This window comes from Bombina bombina, chromosome 4 (genome assembly GCF_027579735.1).
Source record: "Bombina bombina isolate aBomBom1 chromosome 4, aBomBom1.pri, whole genome shotgun sequence".
Classification (NCBI taxonomy): domain Eukaryota; kingdom Metazoa; phylum Chordata; class Amphibia; order Anura; family Bombinatoridae; genus Bombina; species Bombina bombina.
In genome coordinates, this window is record NC_069502.1 from 524234461 (window position 1) to 524252759 (window position 18299).

Sequence of the window (18299 nt, forward strand, 5' to 3'; positions counted from 1 at the left end):
AGTCACTTCAATATTTTTAACGAGCAATAGGAAAATGCCATAAGGGAATAATAAAGTCCATAAGGGAAAAATCAGAGAACATTCCCAAATGTGGAATTAACTAGAGAGATTTTAAAAAGTCTAATGGGGTAAGATGTCACTAGTAATTTCAAGTGAAACTGGTAGAATGTTAAGATGGAGCCACCCCTGGTTTTATCAGCAACTTTAAAGATTTCACACAAATGCCATAAATGTGGCTGCATGTCTGGGAGTTTAATCAAGAGACCTTGAATAATGTGGGAGAGATGAGGAGCTACAGTTGGGGTGTGGCAAATCGTATCCCAAAAACAAAGATTTAAACGAATTATAAGATTATAGAAGAAAGATGGTGGTCCAGAGTGCTTCAGAATTCAGGGCAAATCATACAAGAGGTATCCTCAAGGTAAGGATGCTTGTTCCAATTCCATCCTCCCACTCACTAACGTTTTAGTACCCCATAGGGTACTGTGCGCCCACCTAGCAGCTTCATGGTACATCATTAAGTTTCAAGTTACCAAAGCTCCAGAGAGTATGGGCTGCTGTAAATTCTAGTCACCATGTGCGCCCTTCTATTACACCAAATAAATGTATTGCAAAGCTGTTGGAATTGGGTAATCAAGAATTGGGAGTAGTAGAATAAATCTGAGTTTAGGTAGTAAATTCATCCTAAAGGTTGCAATTCTTCCCAGCCAAGAGAGGCTAAGGACATTCCATGAGTCCAGCATATTCTTAAAATTTTTTGGATGGGGATTAAAGTTGGAAGAAATAACACTTTGATAGTTGTGGGACAAATATAACTTCCAAATGTTTATTTTGTTGTATAGACCATCTGAATTTATATTAAGAACGAAGGTCATGGAGAACAGAGTCTGAAATATTTAAGGCATAAGCCTCTATTTTAAAGATGTTTAATTTGCAGCGACTAATAGACATGAATCAATCCCAGGTGAATCAAACAGGTGAGGCAAAGTCCCAAGAGGGTCTGATGTAAAGACTGTTTTCTGAGTGGTGCCATGTAAAGAAACACCTGTGAGCAAAGGGCTGGAATATACAGCCATGGCTAAAGGCTCCATCACAATAGAAATGAGGAGTGGTGACAGGGAACAGCACTGTAGAGTTCCATTAGTAATGGATAAGTTTTGAATATAGTGCTGCTATGGAGTTCCTAAAATGGTCCGAGTAGACAAATATCTGTAAGACAGAATACATACATTTCCAGTTCACTCTGTCAAAGGATTTTTCTGCATCCAACAACAGGGTGGACTCAAAATAAAATATATAGATGTCAACAAGTTTTATCTGGATACTGTCAATTTAGAGTGAAACTCACTTGACCTTGATTGACTAAAGTTGGCAGTATTCCTTTTATCTTTGAGCCCTTATAACTTTTTAATGCAGTTTTTTTTTTAATTATTTTTATCAGACAGTGTTATTGTGAGTGTATCTCTACTTTTAAAGGTATGTTTGATGTTTTTTGTGCAAATTGTTTGTCTCCCTAAACAATTAAAGGGATACTAAAACCCAAATGATATATTTTACGATTTGGATAGAGCATGCAATTTTAAGCAACCTGATTCACACACTACACTTAGCCACCAATCAGCTAGTGCTATCCAGGTGCTGAACCTAAAATGGGTCAGCTCCTAAGCTTTCACTCCTGCTTTTCAAATAAGGATACCAAGAGAAAGAAGAAAATTATTTATAATAGGAGTAAATTAGAAATTTGCTTAAAATTGCATGCTCTATCCGAATCATGAAATAAAAAAATTGGGTTTAGTATCCCTTTAACCAGAGCTCTGAATTCACACTAACCCAGTGCATGTTAAATTGTATTGTGCTCAAGCAAATGCATTTATTTTCAACTCGTAATACGTGTACTACTTCAGACGCACGCAAAGAGCCACTATATACCCCTTATCACAGTTATCACTCCATTTGTAATCTAGTCCTTAATGAGCTTATTCTCTTGTGACTATTTATTTCAGAAGCAATAAGAAATTGCTCTGGGACAAACTCCCCAAAACTTTGTTTATCATGTACACAATTCGCTGTTTACAATGAGGTTCTAATAGTTATAAACTGTGCTAGATCTCCATATAAGACCAATATGGGGTCAATTTATCAAGCTCCATACGGCTCCTGAAGGCTCGCCGGAAACAGAAGTAATGAAGCAGCAGTCTAAAGACCTCTGCTCCATAACCTGTTCGCCTGCTCTGAGGCGGCGGACAGAAATCAACCCGATCAAATAGGATTGGGTTGATTGACACCCCCTGCTAGCGGCCGATTGACCATGAATCTGAAGGGGGCGGCATTGCACCAGCAGTTCACAAATATAGGATACGCTGTTGGCATTTATCGATGTGCAGCAGACATGATATGCTACATCGTATCATGTCCGCTCACACATTATTAAATTGACCCCTAAGACTTTGTTAAGTATAATGAATACATATTGTACAATATTGTGCAGGAGCAGGGACAGTGAACAGCAGTGCACAAGCAGTTGCTTGCTCATAAAAAAGGACAGCATTCATTTTGATAAATGGAGCCTATAGGTTTTTTTTTTTTTTTTTTTTAAAGGGACTGGACATTCAATTTAAAATGTTTTATCGTTTAAAAAGACAGATAATCCCTTTATTACCAATTCCCCAGTTTTGCACAGTCAATATGGTTATATTAATAAACATTTAACCTCTGTGATTACCTTGTATCTAAGCCTCTTTTTATAGCCCCCTGATCACATGACTTTTTATTTATTATCTATTGACTTGCATTTTAGCTATTTTGTGCTCAACCCACGGGCGTGAGCACAATGTTATCTATATGACCCACATGAACTAGCAGTCTCCTGTCGTGAAGAGCAAATAAAAAAGCATGTGATTTATAGGCTGTCTATATAGGCTTAGAAACAAGCAGAAATTTAGAGGTTTAAATGTTTTAAAGTATATTAATTTAACAATGTTGGTTGTTTAAAGCTGGGCAATGGGTAGTAAAGGCATTATTTAACTTTTTAAACAATAACACTTTTAGTATTGACTGTCCCTTTAATTCTTTGTGTGGTTAAAGATCTTGGTTTTTGGACAAACGTTACCATTAATTTGAATACAATCAATAATAAATTATAATACAAAAGCTTGATGGCACCTTTTAGTTAAATAGTGAATTGTCACATAAATCATACTATGAGGTTGTTATTATCATAAGCATGATATTGTAAAATGGCTTGACAGGTATGTATAGTGAAAACGTTGCTCTTTCCTGAATCGTAACATTTATCTTTAAGGATCCACAAGGGAACCTGATTGAACAATGGCTAGAAGAGGAAACTGATTTAGGAGTTGTTTCCAAAAGCTTCCATCTAAGTGAAAATCCACCTCTTGGAGACTGGGCAATAAAAGTGAAGTTACATGTGAGTATCTTTACACAAAATACATTTAAACCTTTAAGATGAAATGAAGCTGTATCATGTATCACATCTTAGAAACAAACAGGATTTATGCAGATCAGCAAGTTTACACAAATAAATGCATATTTCACATGGTTTCAATCAAACAGCAGATTTATATTCTGTGGTTGGACTCTTAAACAGATTATTTAATCACAATATCAATATCAATGAGAGAAATGGAAGATAAATCATAGTGGGGCGAAGGATCCAAAGTCAAAATAATGTAGCTATTCACTCACTCCGTCACAAATAATTTTGGTCTCCTTTTCTATTTAACCTTTGTCTCTAACACATATGACTTCACTTACAGCTAGATTACGAGTTTTGAGCGCTATAGGGTTTTACACGACCACCACAAAAGCAACGTTATTTCAACCCCCTATAGCGCTGGTATTACGAGTTTAAGAAAAGCAGGCTTGTGCGGGCGATATGGTGGCGTTGAGCTCCATACCGCCCGAAAACAAGCTCTGCTGTTACCTGCTCGTGCACGATTTCCCCATAGACATCAATGAATGAATGAAAAGATCCGTAACGCAGCCCCATTGATGTCTATGGGGAAAATACATTTAATGTAAAAACCTAACACCCTAACATAAACCCCATGTCTAAAAACCCCTAATCTGCTGCCCCTAACATCGCCGCCACCTACATACAGTTATTAACCCCAATCTGCTGCCCCTAACATCGCCGCCCCCTACATAATACAATTAACCCCTAATCTGCTGCCCCTAACATCGCCGCCCCCTACATAATACTATTAACCCCTAATCTGCTGCCACTAACATCGCCGCTTCCTACATAATACTATTAACCCCTAAAACTCTGGCCTCCCACATCACTACCACTAAATAAATATATTAACCCCTAAGCCTAACCCTAACGTAACCCTAAGCTTAACACCCCCTAACTTTAACATAATTTAAATACAGCTAAATTAATGTTACAATTATTAACTAAATAATAACTATTTTAAACTAAATACATACTTACCTGTGAAATAAAACCTTACGCCTAGATTTAGAGTTCTGCGTTAGCCGTCAAAACCAGCGTTAGAGGCTCCTAACGCTGGTTTTGGGCTACCGCTGGTATTTAGAGTCTTGTAGGTAAAAGTCTAATGCTAACTTTGCAGCCGCGACTTTTCCATACTGCAGATCCCCCTACGCCAATTGCGTATCCTATCTTTTCAATGGGATCTTTCTAACGCTGGTATTTAGAGTCTTGGCTGAAGTGAGCGTTAGAACTCTAACGACAAGACTCCAGCCGCAGAAAAAAGTCAGGAGTTAAGAGCTTTCTGGGCTAACGCCGGTTCATAAAGCTCTTAACTACTGTGCTCTACACTAACACCCATAAACTACCTATGTACCCCTAAACCGAGGGCCCCCCACATCGCCGCCACTCTATTAAAATGTTTTAACCCCTAAAATGCCGACTGCACACCGCCGCCACCTACGTTATCCCTATGAACCCCTAATCTGCTGCCCCTAACACCGCCGACCCCTATATTATATTTATTAACCCTAATCTGCCGCCCCCAACGTCGCCTCCACCTACCTACAATTATTAACCCCTAATCTGCCGACCGGACCTCACCGCCACTATAATAAATGTATTAACCCCTAATCCGCCTCACTCCCGCCTCAATAACCCTATAATAAATAGTATTAACCCCTAATCTGCCCTCCCTAACATCGCCGACACCTAAGTTCAAGTATTGACCCCTAATATGCCAACCGGACCTCACCGCTTTGGAATCAGCCAATCAGATTCAAGTTCAATCTGATTGGCTGATCCAATCAGCCAATCAGATTGAGCTCGCATTCTATTGGCTGATCGGAAATTTATATTGTAGCTATATTAGGGTTTATTTTACAGGTAAGTATTTAGCTTTAAATAGGATTAATTTATTTAATAAGAGTTAATTTATTTCGTTAGATTTAAATTATATTTAACTTAGGGGGGTGTTAGTGTTAAGGTTAGACTTAGCTTTAGGGGTTAATAAATTTATTAGAGTAGCGGTGAGATCCGGTCGGCATATTAGGGGTTAATACTTGAAATTAGGTGTCGGCGATGTTAGGGAGGGCAGATTAGGGGTTAATACTATTTATTATAGGGTTATTGAGGCGGGAGTGAGGCGGATTAGGGGTTAATACATTTATTATAGTAGCGGTGAGGTCCGGTCGGCAGATTAGGGGTACATAGGTATAATTAAGTTTGCGGCGGTGTACGGAGCGGCAGCTTAGGGGTTAATAATAATATGCAGGGGTCAGCGATAGCGGGGGCAGCAAATTAGGGGTTAATAAGTGTAAGGTTAGGGGTGTTTAGACTCGGGGTTCATGTTAGGGTGTTAGGTGCAGACTTAGGAAGTGTTTCCCCATAGGAAACAATGGGGCTGCGTTAGGAGCTGAACACTGCTTTTTTGCAGGTGTTAGGTTTTTTTTCAGCTCAAAATGCCCTATTGTTTTCTATGGGGGAATCGTGCACGAGCACGTTTTTTAAGCTGGCCGCGTCCGTAAGCACCGCTGGTATTGAGAGTTGCAGTGGTGGTAAATATGCTATACGCTCCCTTTTTGGAGCCTAACGCAGCCCTTCAGAGAACTCTAAATACCAGCGGTATTTAAAAGGTGAGGAGAAAAAAAAGCATGCGTAGCTAACGCTCCCCTTTGGCCGCAAAATCTAGCCGTTAGCTAGCTAAAATATAACTAATAGTTATATTGTAGCTAGCTTAGGTTTTATTTTTATTTCACAGGTAGGTTTGTATTTATTTTAACTAGGTAGATTAGTTAGTAAATAGTTATTAACTTTTTATTAACTACCTAGTTAAAATAAATACAAACTTACCTGTGAAATAAAACCTAACCTGCCTTACACTAAAACCTAACATGGATTAGAACAGCCAATAGGATTTTAGCAGCTTTAATTCCTATTGGCTAATAGAAATATTTCAGCCAATAGGAATGAAAGGGATGCAATCTTTGATGGCGTCACTTGCATTGAAGTTCCAGTGTATGGCAGAGACCGTATGAAGTGGGTGCTCCACGCTGGATGTCTTCAGGATGAACCCACTCCACGCCGGATGAATGAAGATAGAAGATGACATCTGGATGAAGACTTCTTTCCGCCTGGATGAGGACTTCGCCGGCTGGATGAAGATCAAAGAGGCCGTCTGGATGAAGACTTCTTGCTGCCTGGATGAGGACTTCGCCGGCTGAATGGATCCTTCAAGCGGGATTTCAATAACTGTAAGTAGATCATCGGGGGTTAGTGTTAGGTTTTTTTTAAGGTTTTTTTTGGGTGGGATTTTATTTTAGCTTAGGGTTTGGGCTTTTCATACAAGAGCTGATTGTCCTTTTCAGGGCATGGCAAAAGAGCTAAATGCCCTTTTAAGGGCAATGCCCATACAAATGCCCTTTTCAGGGCAATGGTTAGCTTAGGTTATTTTTAGATAGATATTTTATTTGGGGGGTTGGTTGGGTGGGTGGTGGTTTTTACTGTTGGGGGTGTTTGTATTTTTTTTACAGGTAAAAGAGCTGATATCTTTGGGGCAATACCCCACAAAAGGCCCTTTTAAGGGCTATTGGTAGCTTATTGTATGCTAGGGTTTTTTGTATTTTTTTTTTTAATTTAATTTTGATAGGGCTATTAGATTAGGTGTAATTCGTTTTTATTTTTTGATAATTTGTTTCTTATTTTTCGTAATTTTTATTTTTTGTAATATAGTTATATTTTTTGCAATTAGTTACTTTGTAATTTTTAGAGTAGTGTTAGGATTTTTTTAATGTGTAGTTTAGTTTTTTTTAATTGGTAGTTAGTTTAATTGTAGTTTCATAATTATATTAGTTTAATTGTTAGTTTTAAATTATTTTTTGTAATTTGACAGGTAAGTTTTAATTTCATTTAAGATAGGGAATTTGTAATTTTAATATAAAGTTAGGGGGTCATTAGTTTAAGGGGTTAATAGTTTAAGTATATTTCGTTGTGGGGGCTTGCGGTATAGGGGGTTAATAGGTTTATTATAGCGACGGTGTGGGGGTGGATGGCAGATTAGGGGTTAATAATATTTAAATAGTGTTTGGGATGCGGGAGGGCAGAGGTTTAGGGGTTAATAGGTTTTTTATAGTGGTGACGATGTTGGGGAGCGGTGGAATAGGGGTTAATACATTTTAATAGTGGTATCAATGTCCGGAGCGGCAGATTAGGGTTTAATAAGTATATTATAGTGTTTACGATGCAGGAGGACCTCATTTTAGGGGTTAATAGGTAGTTTATGGGTGTTAGTGTACTTTGTAACACTTTAGTTATGAGTTTTATGTTACAGCTTTGTAACGTAAAATTCATATCTACTGACTTTCAGATGGCGGTACGGATCTTGTCGGTATAGGGTGTACCACTCACTTTTTAGCCTCCCAGGCAAACTAGTAATACCGGCGCTATGGGAGACCCGTTGAAAAAAAAGGACATTTTAAAAGTGCGGTACTGACGTTGCGTGACTAGCTACAAGCTGTGCGGTACACCTATACCGACAAGACTTGTAATAGCAGCAAATGAAGCGGTATGGGCCATAACGCTGCTTTTTCACTCAAACTCATAATCTAGGTGTTAGTAAACAGCATACGCTGCTTTGGGGATGTTATGGTGCAGGGCCTCTCATGTAAACCTGCGTATAGCAAATTAAAGCCACATAAAACTATTCTCATTTGCAAAACTGCTGCCATATAGTGCTGCAGACATGTGCACTCTCCTGAGCTTATGTCCCTGCTCTTCCATAAGAGATACCAAAACAACAAAGACAATTTGATAACAAAAGTATATTGGAAAGTTGTTTAACATGACTTGCTTTATCTGAATCATGAACAGCTGAATTTCATTATTTTTTTAATCATAAAAATCACGAAAGTTCCTTTAACTTTGATGATTTTACAGAGAAATTATATATTTCCTACTTAATTTAAAGGGATAGTAAACTCATAATTAGACATTCATTATATAGACAGAGCATGTAATTTTAAACAACTTTCCAATTTACTTCTATTATTTAATGTTATTCCGTCTCTTGTTATCCATTGTTGAAGGGTTTATCTAGGTAAACTCAGGAGCAGCAAAGAACCTGGGTGCTAGCTGCTGATCGGTGGCTGCATGTATATGCCTATTGTCATTGGCTTACCCCATGTGTTCAGATAGAAACCAGTAGTGCATTGATGATCCTTTAACAAATGACACCAAGAGAATTAAGTAAATTTGATAATAGAAGTAAATTGGAAAGTTGTTTAAAATGGTATGTTCTACCTAAATCATGAATGAATAAATATGGGTTTCATGTCCCTGATTCTGTATTGTTCGAATATGCTGCAATATCCATATAACATAATTTTTTATTTGTATGGCACTACCCATCTATACAGCATTTTACAGCTCATATAGTTCAGCCAGAAAAAGAATAAAAGCAAGAGAAAAATCAGAACATCAGATTATTATACACAACATAGGGCTAGATTACGGGTGGTGCACGAATTGTCGCTCCCGCTCGTTCGCTAACTGCGTTCAGCTTTTTGCGCTCATTGGATACCGTGTGTATTACAATTTGAAAGTAAAATTTTTCGATCGTGCGCTAACCCAACACGCACAAAACCAAAAGCGAAAGCTACAATATTGTGACTGCGTTAACGTATTCCTCCACAGATTTCAGTGGAGCGTGAAAAGTGGTAAGAAAACACTGAACAAATAGTGCAATATATATGATTTTTTGGTAAAATATAAATATATACCTATATGTATAGATGGTTTTATATAGGTATATATATATATATATACACACACTAGTTTTCACTTCAAGGGTTAAGCACTAACCAGACTTACTTTGATCCTGATGCCCAGGGTGCATCCAAAAGGTTTTGATACAAGTCAGTTGTAAAGGAATGTGCACTCACCAGGACTTAATAAATAATGATTTATTGTCAGTGACTTTCAGGATTGCCCCTGTCCTTAGACCTAGGCACTGTATATATATATTTAAACATAATTAAAACATATTCTGCTATGTGAAGAGCATTGGAATGTGAAATATTTACACTAAAAACACAGTTAAACGCTTTATTAAATGGACAGTCAACACCAGAATTTTTGTTGTTTAAAAAGATAGATAATCCCTTTATTACCCACTAGGCCATAAACCTGCCCAGGGGCAGTCTATATTTAAAAAAATACCCCCCCCCAAGCTACAGTTAAAAAAAATAATAATTACAAAAAAAATAAACAAAGCTATCCAAAATAATAAAATGAAACCTAAACTAATACCCCTATAAAAATAAAAACACCCCCTAATCTAATACTAAACTACCAATAGCCCTTAAAAGGGACTTTTATAGGACATTGCCCTAAGTTAAACAGCTCTTTTATGACTAAAAAATACTAAGCACCCCTAACATTAAAAACCCCCACCCACCAAACCCCCCAAAATAAAAAAACCTAACACTAAAAAAAAACACTAAACTACCCATTGCCCCTAACAGAGCATTTGTATGGGCATTGCCCTTAAAAGGGCATTCAGCTCTTTTACTGCCCTTAAAAGGGCAATCAGTTCTTTTTCATGCCCCAAAAAACTCTAATCTTAAGAAATAAACCACCCAAAAAATTAAAATAAAAAAGCCTAAACCAAAGCCCCAAATAGGTACTCACTGTTTCTGAAGTCCGGCAGAGAAGGTCTTCTTCCAGATGGATCCCTCATCTTCTATCTTCATCCGGAGTAAAGGCGGCGCAGAGTGGAGGTGCGGAGCTGTGTTCCCGATGCCTGGATCCTCAGCGGCGGTCCTTGGCAGCATGGCGGCATGCAAGGTACCACAATCAATTTGGGGTACCTTGCATTCCTATTGGCTGAAATTTTTAAATCAGTCAATAGGATAAGAGCTACTGAAATCCTATTGACTGTTCAAATCAGTCAATAAGATTTCATTAGCTCTCATGAAATGCACAGACAGCAAAAAAGTGCAGCTGTGCTACTGCCAGTAATTTATAGTGATCACTGGCAAGCTAGGGGTTAATGGCTCTGAAAAAAACCTTTGGGTCTCACAATTTTTAACAAATATATTAAATAAATCTCTCTCACCTAAACACAGATCTCTCTCCCACAAAAACGCAAGTGAGGAGAGGGAGGGAGATCCTCACTGATCAATATTTAGAAATATTCACATGATCAGACAAATGGGATATTTTATTATTAAAAATAAATTATAGAGCAAGCTCAGACTGGATGACCCTAGCCTGCCCCTATGATGAGGCAGGCTAGGGACACCCCCAGAAGCCCCATGATGCACTGGGCATCACCATCTTTGAAGCCTCATGGGCGTGGGGTTGGGGGAGGGGGGCTATGGGACTTATAATATTAAAAAAATGTTTGAATTATTATTTATTTAATTTTATATTATTTTAATACATATCAAGGCACTCAGCACACAAGCAGAGCATCGGAAGCCTGTCCGATTGCTTCTGATGCTCTGCTAGACTGTCGGGAGCAAAACCGGAAGTGATCACTTGTGGGGGAACAGTATTGCAGGATACCTCGACATCGAGGCATCGCTGCAATACTGTTAGAGTGGCTGGAAGCGATCTAACACCCGACCGTTTTTTGTAGGACATACCCTGTACGTCCTCGGTTGTTAAGTGGTTAAATATGAATATTACATAAATATGATATTTCATATTTTCAGTTACTGGAATGCATAGGGCTACAATGCACTTTTATATATTTGCAGATGTTAGATAGTGCTTACCGAAAGAATGCACTAACACCTTTGTTTCCCAAGTTATATATCACCTATTCCCATAGTACAGAGATATGCGATATATAAAATATAACTTTTATTAAAACTAATTAAAACATTGAAATTAATTAAAAACACTGGAATGGCTCTGTGGAGATTATCCAAAATCAATGTAAGGGCACCTGAAGTAACTGCTGCAATATAACTGGTCTTATAGGCATAGATAGCTGATAAATGTATGAGAACAGGCCCCCTATTGGTGGGTTCATTAATTGACTGCATAAATTGATTCAAAAAAATGTATTGCTTCATAACAGTAGTGCTATATGTTTCAAACTGCCAATTGAATTAGTTCCACATCCAATGTTTATTTAATACATTTATTAAAGACATCATTTTCATTACTGAGTATTGTGTTTTATTTATAGGTTTGTTATGTTCAAACAATGTGTTCCCCTAATAATAGAGCCACTTGATTATTGTAAGAGTCACAGAATTTAATAGAGTGGTCATTCATGTACAGGCATACCTGGTATTGTTGCCCTTCGCTTTATTGCGCTTTGGAGATATTGCTCTTTTTACAAACTGAAGGTTTGTGCCAACCCTTTTTTTCGAGCAAGTCTACTGGCACCATTTTTCCAACATATATACACATATAAACACATAAATACAAATGAATATATATATATATATATATATATATATATATATATATATATACAGGGGTTGAAAACCCCAATAGTCCAGTGGCCCCTGGACGACCTTGAAATTCCTTGGGACGACTTAGAAAAATGATCTGCTATTTTCAACATGTATCTGTCATATAAATTTTCATTTTTATAAAGATTTCTCATATTAGGTTATTACTATGTTTTCTAAAACTGCCTCACCTAACAATTTTCAAAATAACAAATAAAGTCATTGTAGAGGCTTTTGCAGTATACTCAAAGTAACACTGCACTTCTCAGGTCAATATTCTCAAATGAAAGGGGGATATATAACAGAAAACAAGGTTTCTATAATACATGAAGAATTATTCCCCATAATCTGGTCAGTATAAAATATGCCTTGCTTGAAAAAGATGGTTAAAAGTTTGTCTATAGGTGGTTCTACATGTTAATGTCTTTTTTATCAACCTTAGCTTGTACCTTATTAATGGCTGCACAGTGGAGATGGCAGAAGGTATCATATTTACTTATTCCTACTTTTCTTATTTATCATTCTCCTTGTCCTTCTGTAGCATAGAATATGTAAACAAACTACCTTGTTAAGGTATGGCTGTTAGTGCCTTTAAGAAGTAGGGGTGCTACAGTAATAAATGTGCCACCTCCATAGTAACTGCATGGTGTTGTGTGTGTGTTAGATAGTGAGAATATGAGATAGTGAGAAATAGGATGTGTGTGTGTGTGTGAGAAAGTGAGAATACATGTGAGAGAAATGATGTGACAGTGTTTAAAAGTGTGTGTGAGTCTTATTTGTAAGTATTTGTAAGTGTGTGAGAGTTAGTTTGTGTGAGTATGTAAGAGAGAGCTTGTGTGAGATAGCGTTTGTGTGTGTGTGTGAGAGTGTGTGTGCGTATATATCTGAGTGTGTGTACATCCCTGGCTATATATGTGTGCAATTATTCCTGCCTCAGCTTGCTGCCATGTGAACAAGAATATTTTCTTTTTAGGTATAAGAATTAGTTTAAAAACATAATGTATGTAAGAACTTACCTGATAAATTAATTTCTTTCATATTAGCAAGAGTCCATGAGCTAGTGACGTATGGGATATACATTCCTACCAGGAGGGGCAAAGTTTCCCAAACTTCAAAATGCCTATAAATACACCCCTCACCACACCCACAAATCAGTTTAATGAATAGCCAAGAAGTGGGGTGATAAGAAAAAAGTGCGAAGCATAAATATAAGGAATTGGAATAATTGTGCTTTATACAAAAAAATCATAACCACCACAAAAAAGGGTGGGCCTCATGGACTCTTGCTAATATGAAAGAAATGAATTTATCAGGTAAGTTCTTACATAAATTATGTTTTCTTTCATGTAATTAGCAAGAGACCATGAGCTAGTGACGTATGGGATAATGACTACCCAAGATGTGCATCTTCCATGCAAGAGTCACTAGAGAGGGAGGGATAAAATAAAGACAGCCAATTCCGCTGAAAATAATCCACACCCAAACAAAGTTTAAAACTTATAATGAAAAAAACTGAAATTATAAGCAGAAGAATCAAACTGAAACAGCTGCCTGAAGTACTTTTCTACCAAAAACTGCTTCAGAAGAAGAAAGCACATCAAAATGGTAGAATTTAGAAAAAGTATGCAAAGAAGACCAAGTTGCTGCTTTGCAAATCTGATCAACTGAAGCTTCATTCCTAAACGCCCAGGAAGTAGAAACTGACCTAGTAGAATGAGCTGTAATCCTTTGAGGCGGAGTTTTACCCGACTCGACATAAGCATGATGAATTAAAGATTTCAACCAAGATGCCAAAGAAATGGCAGAAGCCTTCTGACCTTTCCTAGAACCGGAAAAGATAACAAATAGACTAGAAGTCTTTCGGAAATTCTTTGCAGGAGGCCTTATCTTGAAGCCAATTCTGTACCCTTCTGAAACAATGTTCTGAATCCAAAGATTGTGAACGGAATTGATCCAAATTTCTTTGAAAAAACGTAATCTGCCCCCTACCAGCTGAGCTGGAATGAGGGCCGCACCTTCATGTGGACTTAGGAGCTGGCTTTGATTTTCTAAAAGGCTTGGATTTATTCCAGACTGGAGATGGTTTCCAAACTGATACCGCTCCTGAGGATGAAGGATCCGGTTTCTGTTCCTTGTTGTGACGAAAGGAACGAAAACGATTATTACCCTGGAAAGAAAGGGAAAGCAGAGTAGACTTAGAAGACATATCAGCATTCCAAGTTTTAAGCCATAAAGCTCTTCTAGCTAAAATAGCTAGAGACATATACCTGACATCAACTCTAATGATATCAAAGATGGCATCACAAATAAAATTATTAGCATGTTGAAGAAGAATAAAAATGCTATAAGAATTATGATCTGTTACTTGTTTCGCTAAAGCTTCTAACCAAAAGATGAAGCTGCAGCAACATCCGCTAAAGATATAGCAGGTCTAAGAAGATTACCTGAACACAAGTAAGCTTTTCTTAGAAAGGATTCAATTTTCCTATCTAAAGGATCCTTAAAGGAAGTACCATCTGCCGTAGGAATAGTAGTACGCTTAACAAGAGTAGAGACAGCCCCATCAACTTTAGGGATTTTGTCCCAAAACTCTAATCTGTCAGATGGCACAGGATATAATTGCTTAAAACGTTTAGAAGGAGTAAATGAATTACCCAAATTATTCCATTCCCTGGAAATTACTTCAGAAATAGCACTAGGGACAGGAAAAACTTCTGGAATAACTACAGGAGATTTAAAAACCTTATCTAAACGTTTAGATTTAGTATCAAGAGGACCAGAATCCTCAATTTCTAATGCAATTAGGACTTCTTTAAGAAAAGAACGAATAAATTCCATTTTAAAGAAATATGAAGATTTATCAGCATCAACCTCTGAGACAGAATCCTCTGAACCAGAAGAATCATTATCAGAATCAGAATGATGATGTTCATTTAAAAATTCATCTGAAAAATGAGAAGTTTTAAAAGACTTTTTACGTTTACTAGAAGGAGGAATAACAGACATAGCCTTCTTAATGGATTTAGAAACAATATCTCTTATGTTATCAGGAACACTCTGAGTATTAGATGTTGACAGAACAGCAACAGGTAATGTAACAGTACTAAAGGAAATATTATCTGCATTAACAGTTTGTCATGACTAAACAGTACAAACAACAGCTGGAGGAACAGATACCATAAGTTTACAGCAGATACACTTAGCTTTGGTAGCTCCAGCCCCAGGCAGCGATTTTCCAGAAGTATCTTCTGACTCAGTTTCAACGTGGGACATCTTGCAATATGTAATAGAAAAAACAACATATAAAGCAAAATTGATCAAATTCCTTAAATGACAGTTTCAGGAATGGGAAAAAAATGCCAGTGAACAAGCTTCTAGCAACCAGAAGCAATAAAAAATGAGACTTAAATAATGTGGAGACAATAGTGACTCCCATATTTTTTTAGCTCCAAAAATGACGCCCACATTATTTGGCGCCTAAATGCTTTTGGCGCCAAAAATGACGCCACATCCGGAACGCCGACACTTTTGGCGCAAAAGAACGTCAAAAATGACGCAACTTCCGGCGACACGTATGACGCCGGAAACAGAAAAAAAATTTGCGCCAAAAAAGTCCGCGCCAAGAATGACGCAATAAAATGAAGCATTTTCAGCCCCCGCGAGCCTAACAGCCCACAGGGAAAAAGTCAAATTTTAAAGGTAAGAAAAAAATTGATTTATTCATATGCATTATCCCAAATATGAAACTGAATTTCTGAAATAAGGAATGTTGAACATCCTGAGTCAAGGCAAATAAATGTTTGAATACATATATTTAGAACTTTATAAAAAAGTGCCCAACCATAGCTTAGAGTGTCACAGAAAATAAGATTTACTTACCCCAGGACACTCATCTACATGTTGTAGAAAGCCAAACCAGTACTGAAACGAAAATCAGCAGAGGTAATGGTATATAAATAAGAGTATATCGTCGATCTGAAAAGGGAGGTAAGAGATGAATCTCTACGACCGATAACAGAGAACCTATGAAATAGACCCCGTAGAAGGAGATCATTGAATTCAAATAGGCAATACTCTCCTCACATCCCTCTGACATTCACTGCACGCTGAGAGGAAAACCGGGCTCCAACCTGCTGCGGAGCGCATATCAACGTAGAATCTAGCACAAACTTACTTCACCACCTCCATAGGAGGCAAAGTTTGTAAAACTGATTTGTGGGTGTGGTGAGGGGTGTATTTATAGGCATTTTGAGGTTTGGGAAACTTTGCCCCTCCTGGTAGGAATGTATATCCCATACGTCACTAGCTCATGGATTCTTGCTAATTACATGAAAGAAACATATATTAGTATATAATTGTATACAAAGAGTTATTTATTCTTAATACAAATGTATATTAGAAGCGTATAACAGCGTAATACAAGTTTACGTATGACATCAAGAAAAGTGGGATCACTAAGAAATTTCATGGGATCACTAGCTCTTGGGCAACTTTTTCAACCCCTGTTTATACATATAAATATATATATATATATATATATATATATATATATATATATATGTATATATATATACACACACACACACACACACACACCTATATATACACACCCCCAGTCCCCCAGCAAAAAGATTTTGGGATTAATTTATGTAAGTGCAAGGGGACATGATCCAATATAGCGGATCATGTCCGCTGCACATCGATAAATGCTGCTTCATAACTTCTGTTTACACGGGGCATCAAGCTCTATATGATGACCCCTGTTCCAATCAGCCAATAGAATGCAAGCTCTATCCTATTGGCTGATTGAAGCCAATAGGATTTTTTCACCTTTAATTCCGATTGGCTGATAGAATTATTGGATGACGTCACTTAAAGGAACCTTCATTCTGGAAGAAGACTTCGATTGAAGAGAATGCTCCGCGCCGGATGTCTTGAAGATGGACCCGCTCCACGCCGGATGTCTTGAAGATGGACTTGCTCCGCGCCGGATGGATGAAGATAGAAGATGCCGTCTGGGTGAAGACTTCTGCCCATCTGGAGGACCACTTCTGCCAGCTTGGATGAAGACTTCTCCTGGCTTCGTTGAGGACTTCTTGCCGCTTGGATGAAGACTTCTCCCGGCTTTGTTTAGGATAGATTTCCGGTCTTCAAAACTGTAAGTGGATCTTCGGGGGTTAGTGTTAGGTTTTTTTAAGGGTTTATTGGGTGGGTTTTATTTTTAGATTAGGGGTTGGGCAATTGAAAAAGAGCTAAATGCCCTTTCTCCAACATTGGTGTGTCCGGTCCACGGCGTCATCCATTACTTGTGGGAATATTCTCTTCCCTAACAGGAAATGGCAAAGAGCACAGCAAAAGCTGTCCATATAGCCCCTCCACAGGCTCCGCCCCCCAGTCATTCTCTTTGCCGCTCTGAACAAGTAGCATCTCCACGGGGATGGTGAAGAGTTTGTGGTGTTTAGTTGTAGTTTTTATTTCTTCTATCAAGAGTTTGTTATTTTAAAATAGTGCTGGCTTGTACTATTTACTCTACAACAGGAAAGTGATGAAGATTTCTGTTTAAGAGGGCTATGATTTTAGCACAAGTAACTAAAATCCATTGCTGTTACCACGCAGGACTGTTGAAACCAGAGAACTTCAGTTGGGGGTAACAGTTTGCAGACTCATCTGCTTCAGGTATGACTAGTCTCCTTCTATCAACACAGGCTAATGCTAGATGACAGTCATTTTTCCCCTCAGGGAAAACGGTAAGCCATTTTTCTTTGAACTCAGCAAAAAAGATAACAGGCTTCCCCTTTTTGATTTTTATGCTGGTAGACACTATTATGGGCCAAATCGATTGGTTTTTATTACAATATCATGGCATTTGAAATGTTTTATAAGCTTATATACACTTGGGGACGTTTTTATTTGATCTGGCTTGTTTTAGACACCTAAATCTAGTCAGGAAGGCCCCTTCACTCTAGTATACTGAGGGAGGAAGCCTCATTTTGGCGCTTCAGCTGCGCAGTTGATTTCAAGGCAGTGCATGCAGATTCATGTGAGAGGGTCCTGTGGCTCAGAAAGTGACTCCAGAAGGCTTATTTCTGTGGTGGTTGACCCCTAAGGAAGGTAAAAGCTACAGCAAAGCTGTAGCAGGGATTGTAGTGTATAAAAACGGTTAAATCCAACAATTAGCTCCGGTTTGCTTGTTTTAAGGGCTAGAGTCTCCATTTTTGCTGTGCAATACTTTCAAAGCATTAAGACACTGGGGTCCAAATTTCATAAAAATCGGATATTGCCTTCATAGTTTTCTGAACATTCAGAAATAAAATGTGTCATTTTATTATTTAAAGAGACAGTAACGTTTTTGTTTAAAATCGTTTTTATTGCATTGTTTG

The 18299-nt window shown here is 37.8% G+C and overlaps 1 protein-coding gene across 1 annotated transcript in view; it reads left to right on the forward strand.

Annotated features, from left to right (window-relative positions):
• Positions 1–18299, forward strand: part of CD109 (CD109 molecule) — a 401861-nt gene that overhangs the window by 16829 nt on the left and 366733 nt on the right. The window contains 1 exon segment of the mRNA XM_053710442.1: positions 3302–3427. Coding sequence (XP_053566417.1) covers positions 3302–3427 — 126 coding nt within the window.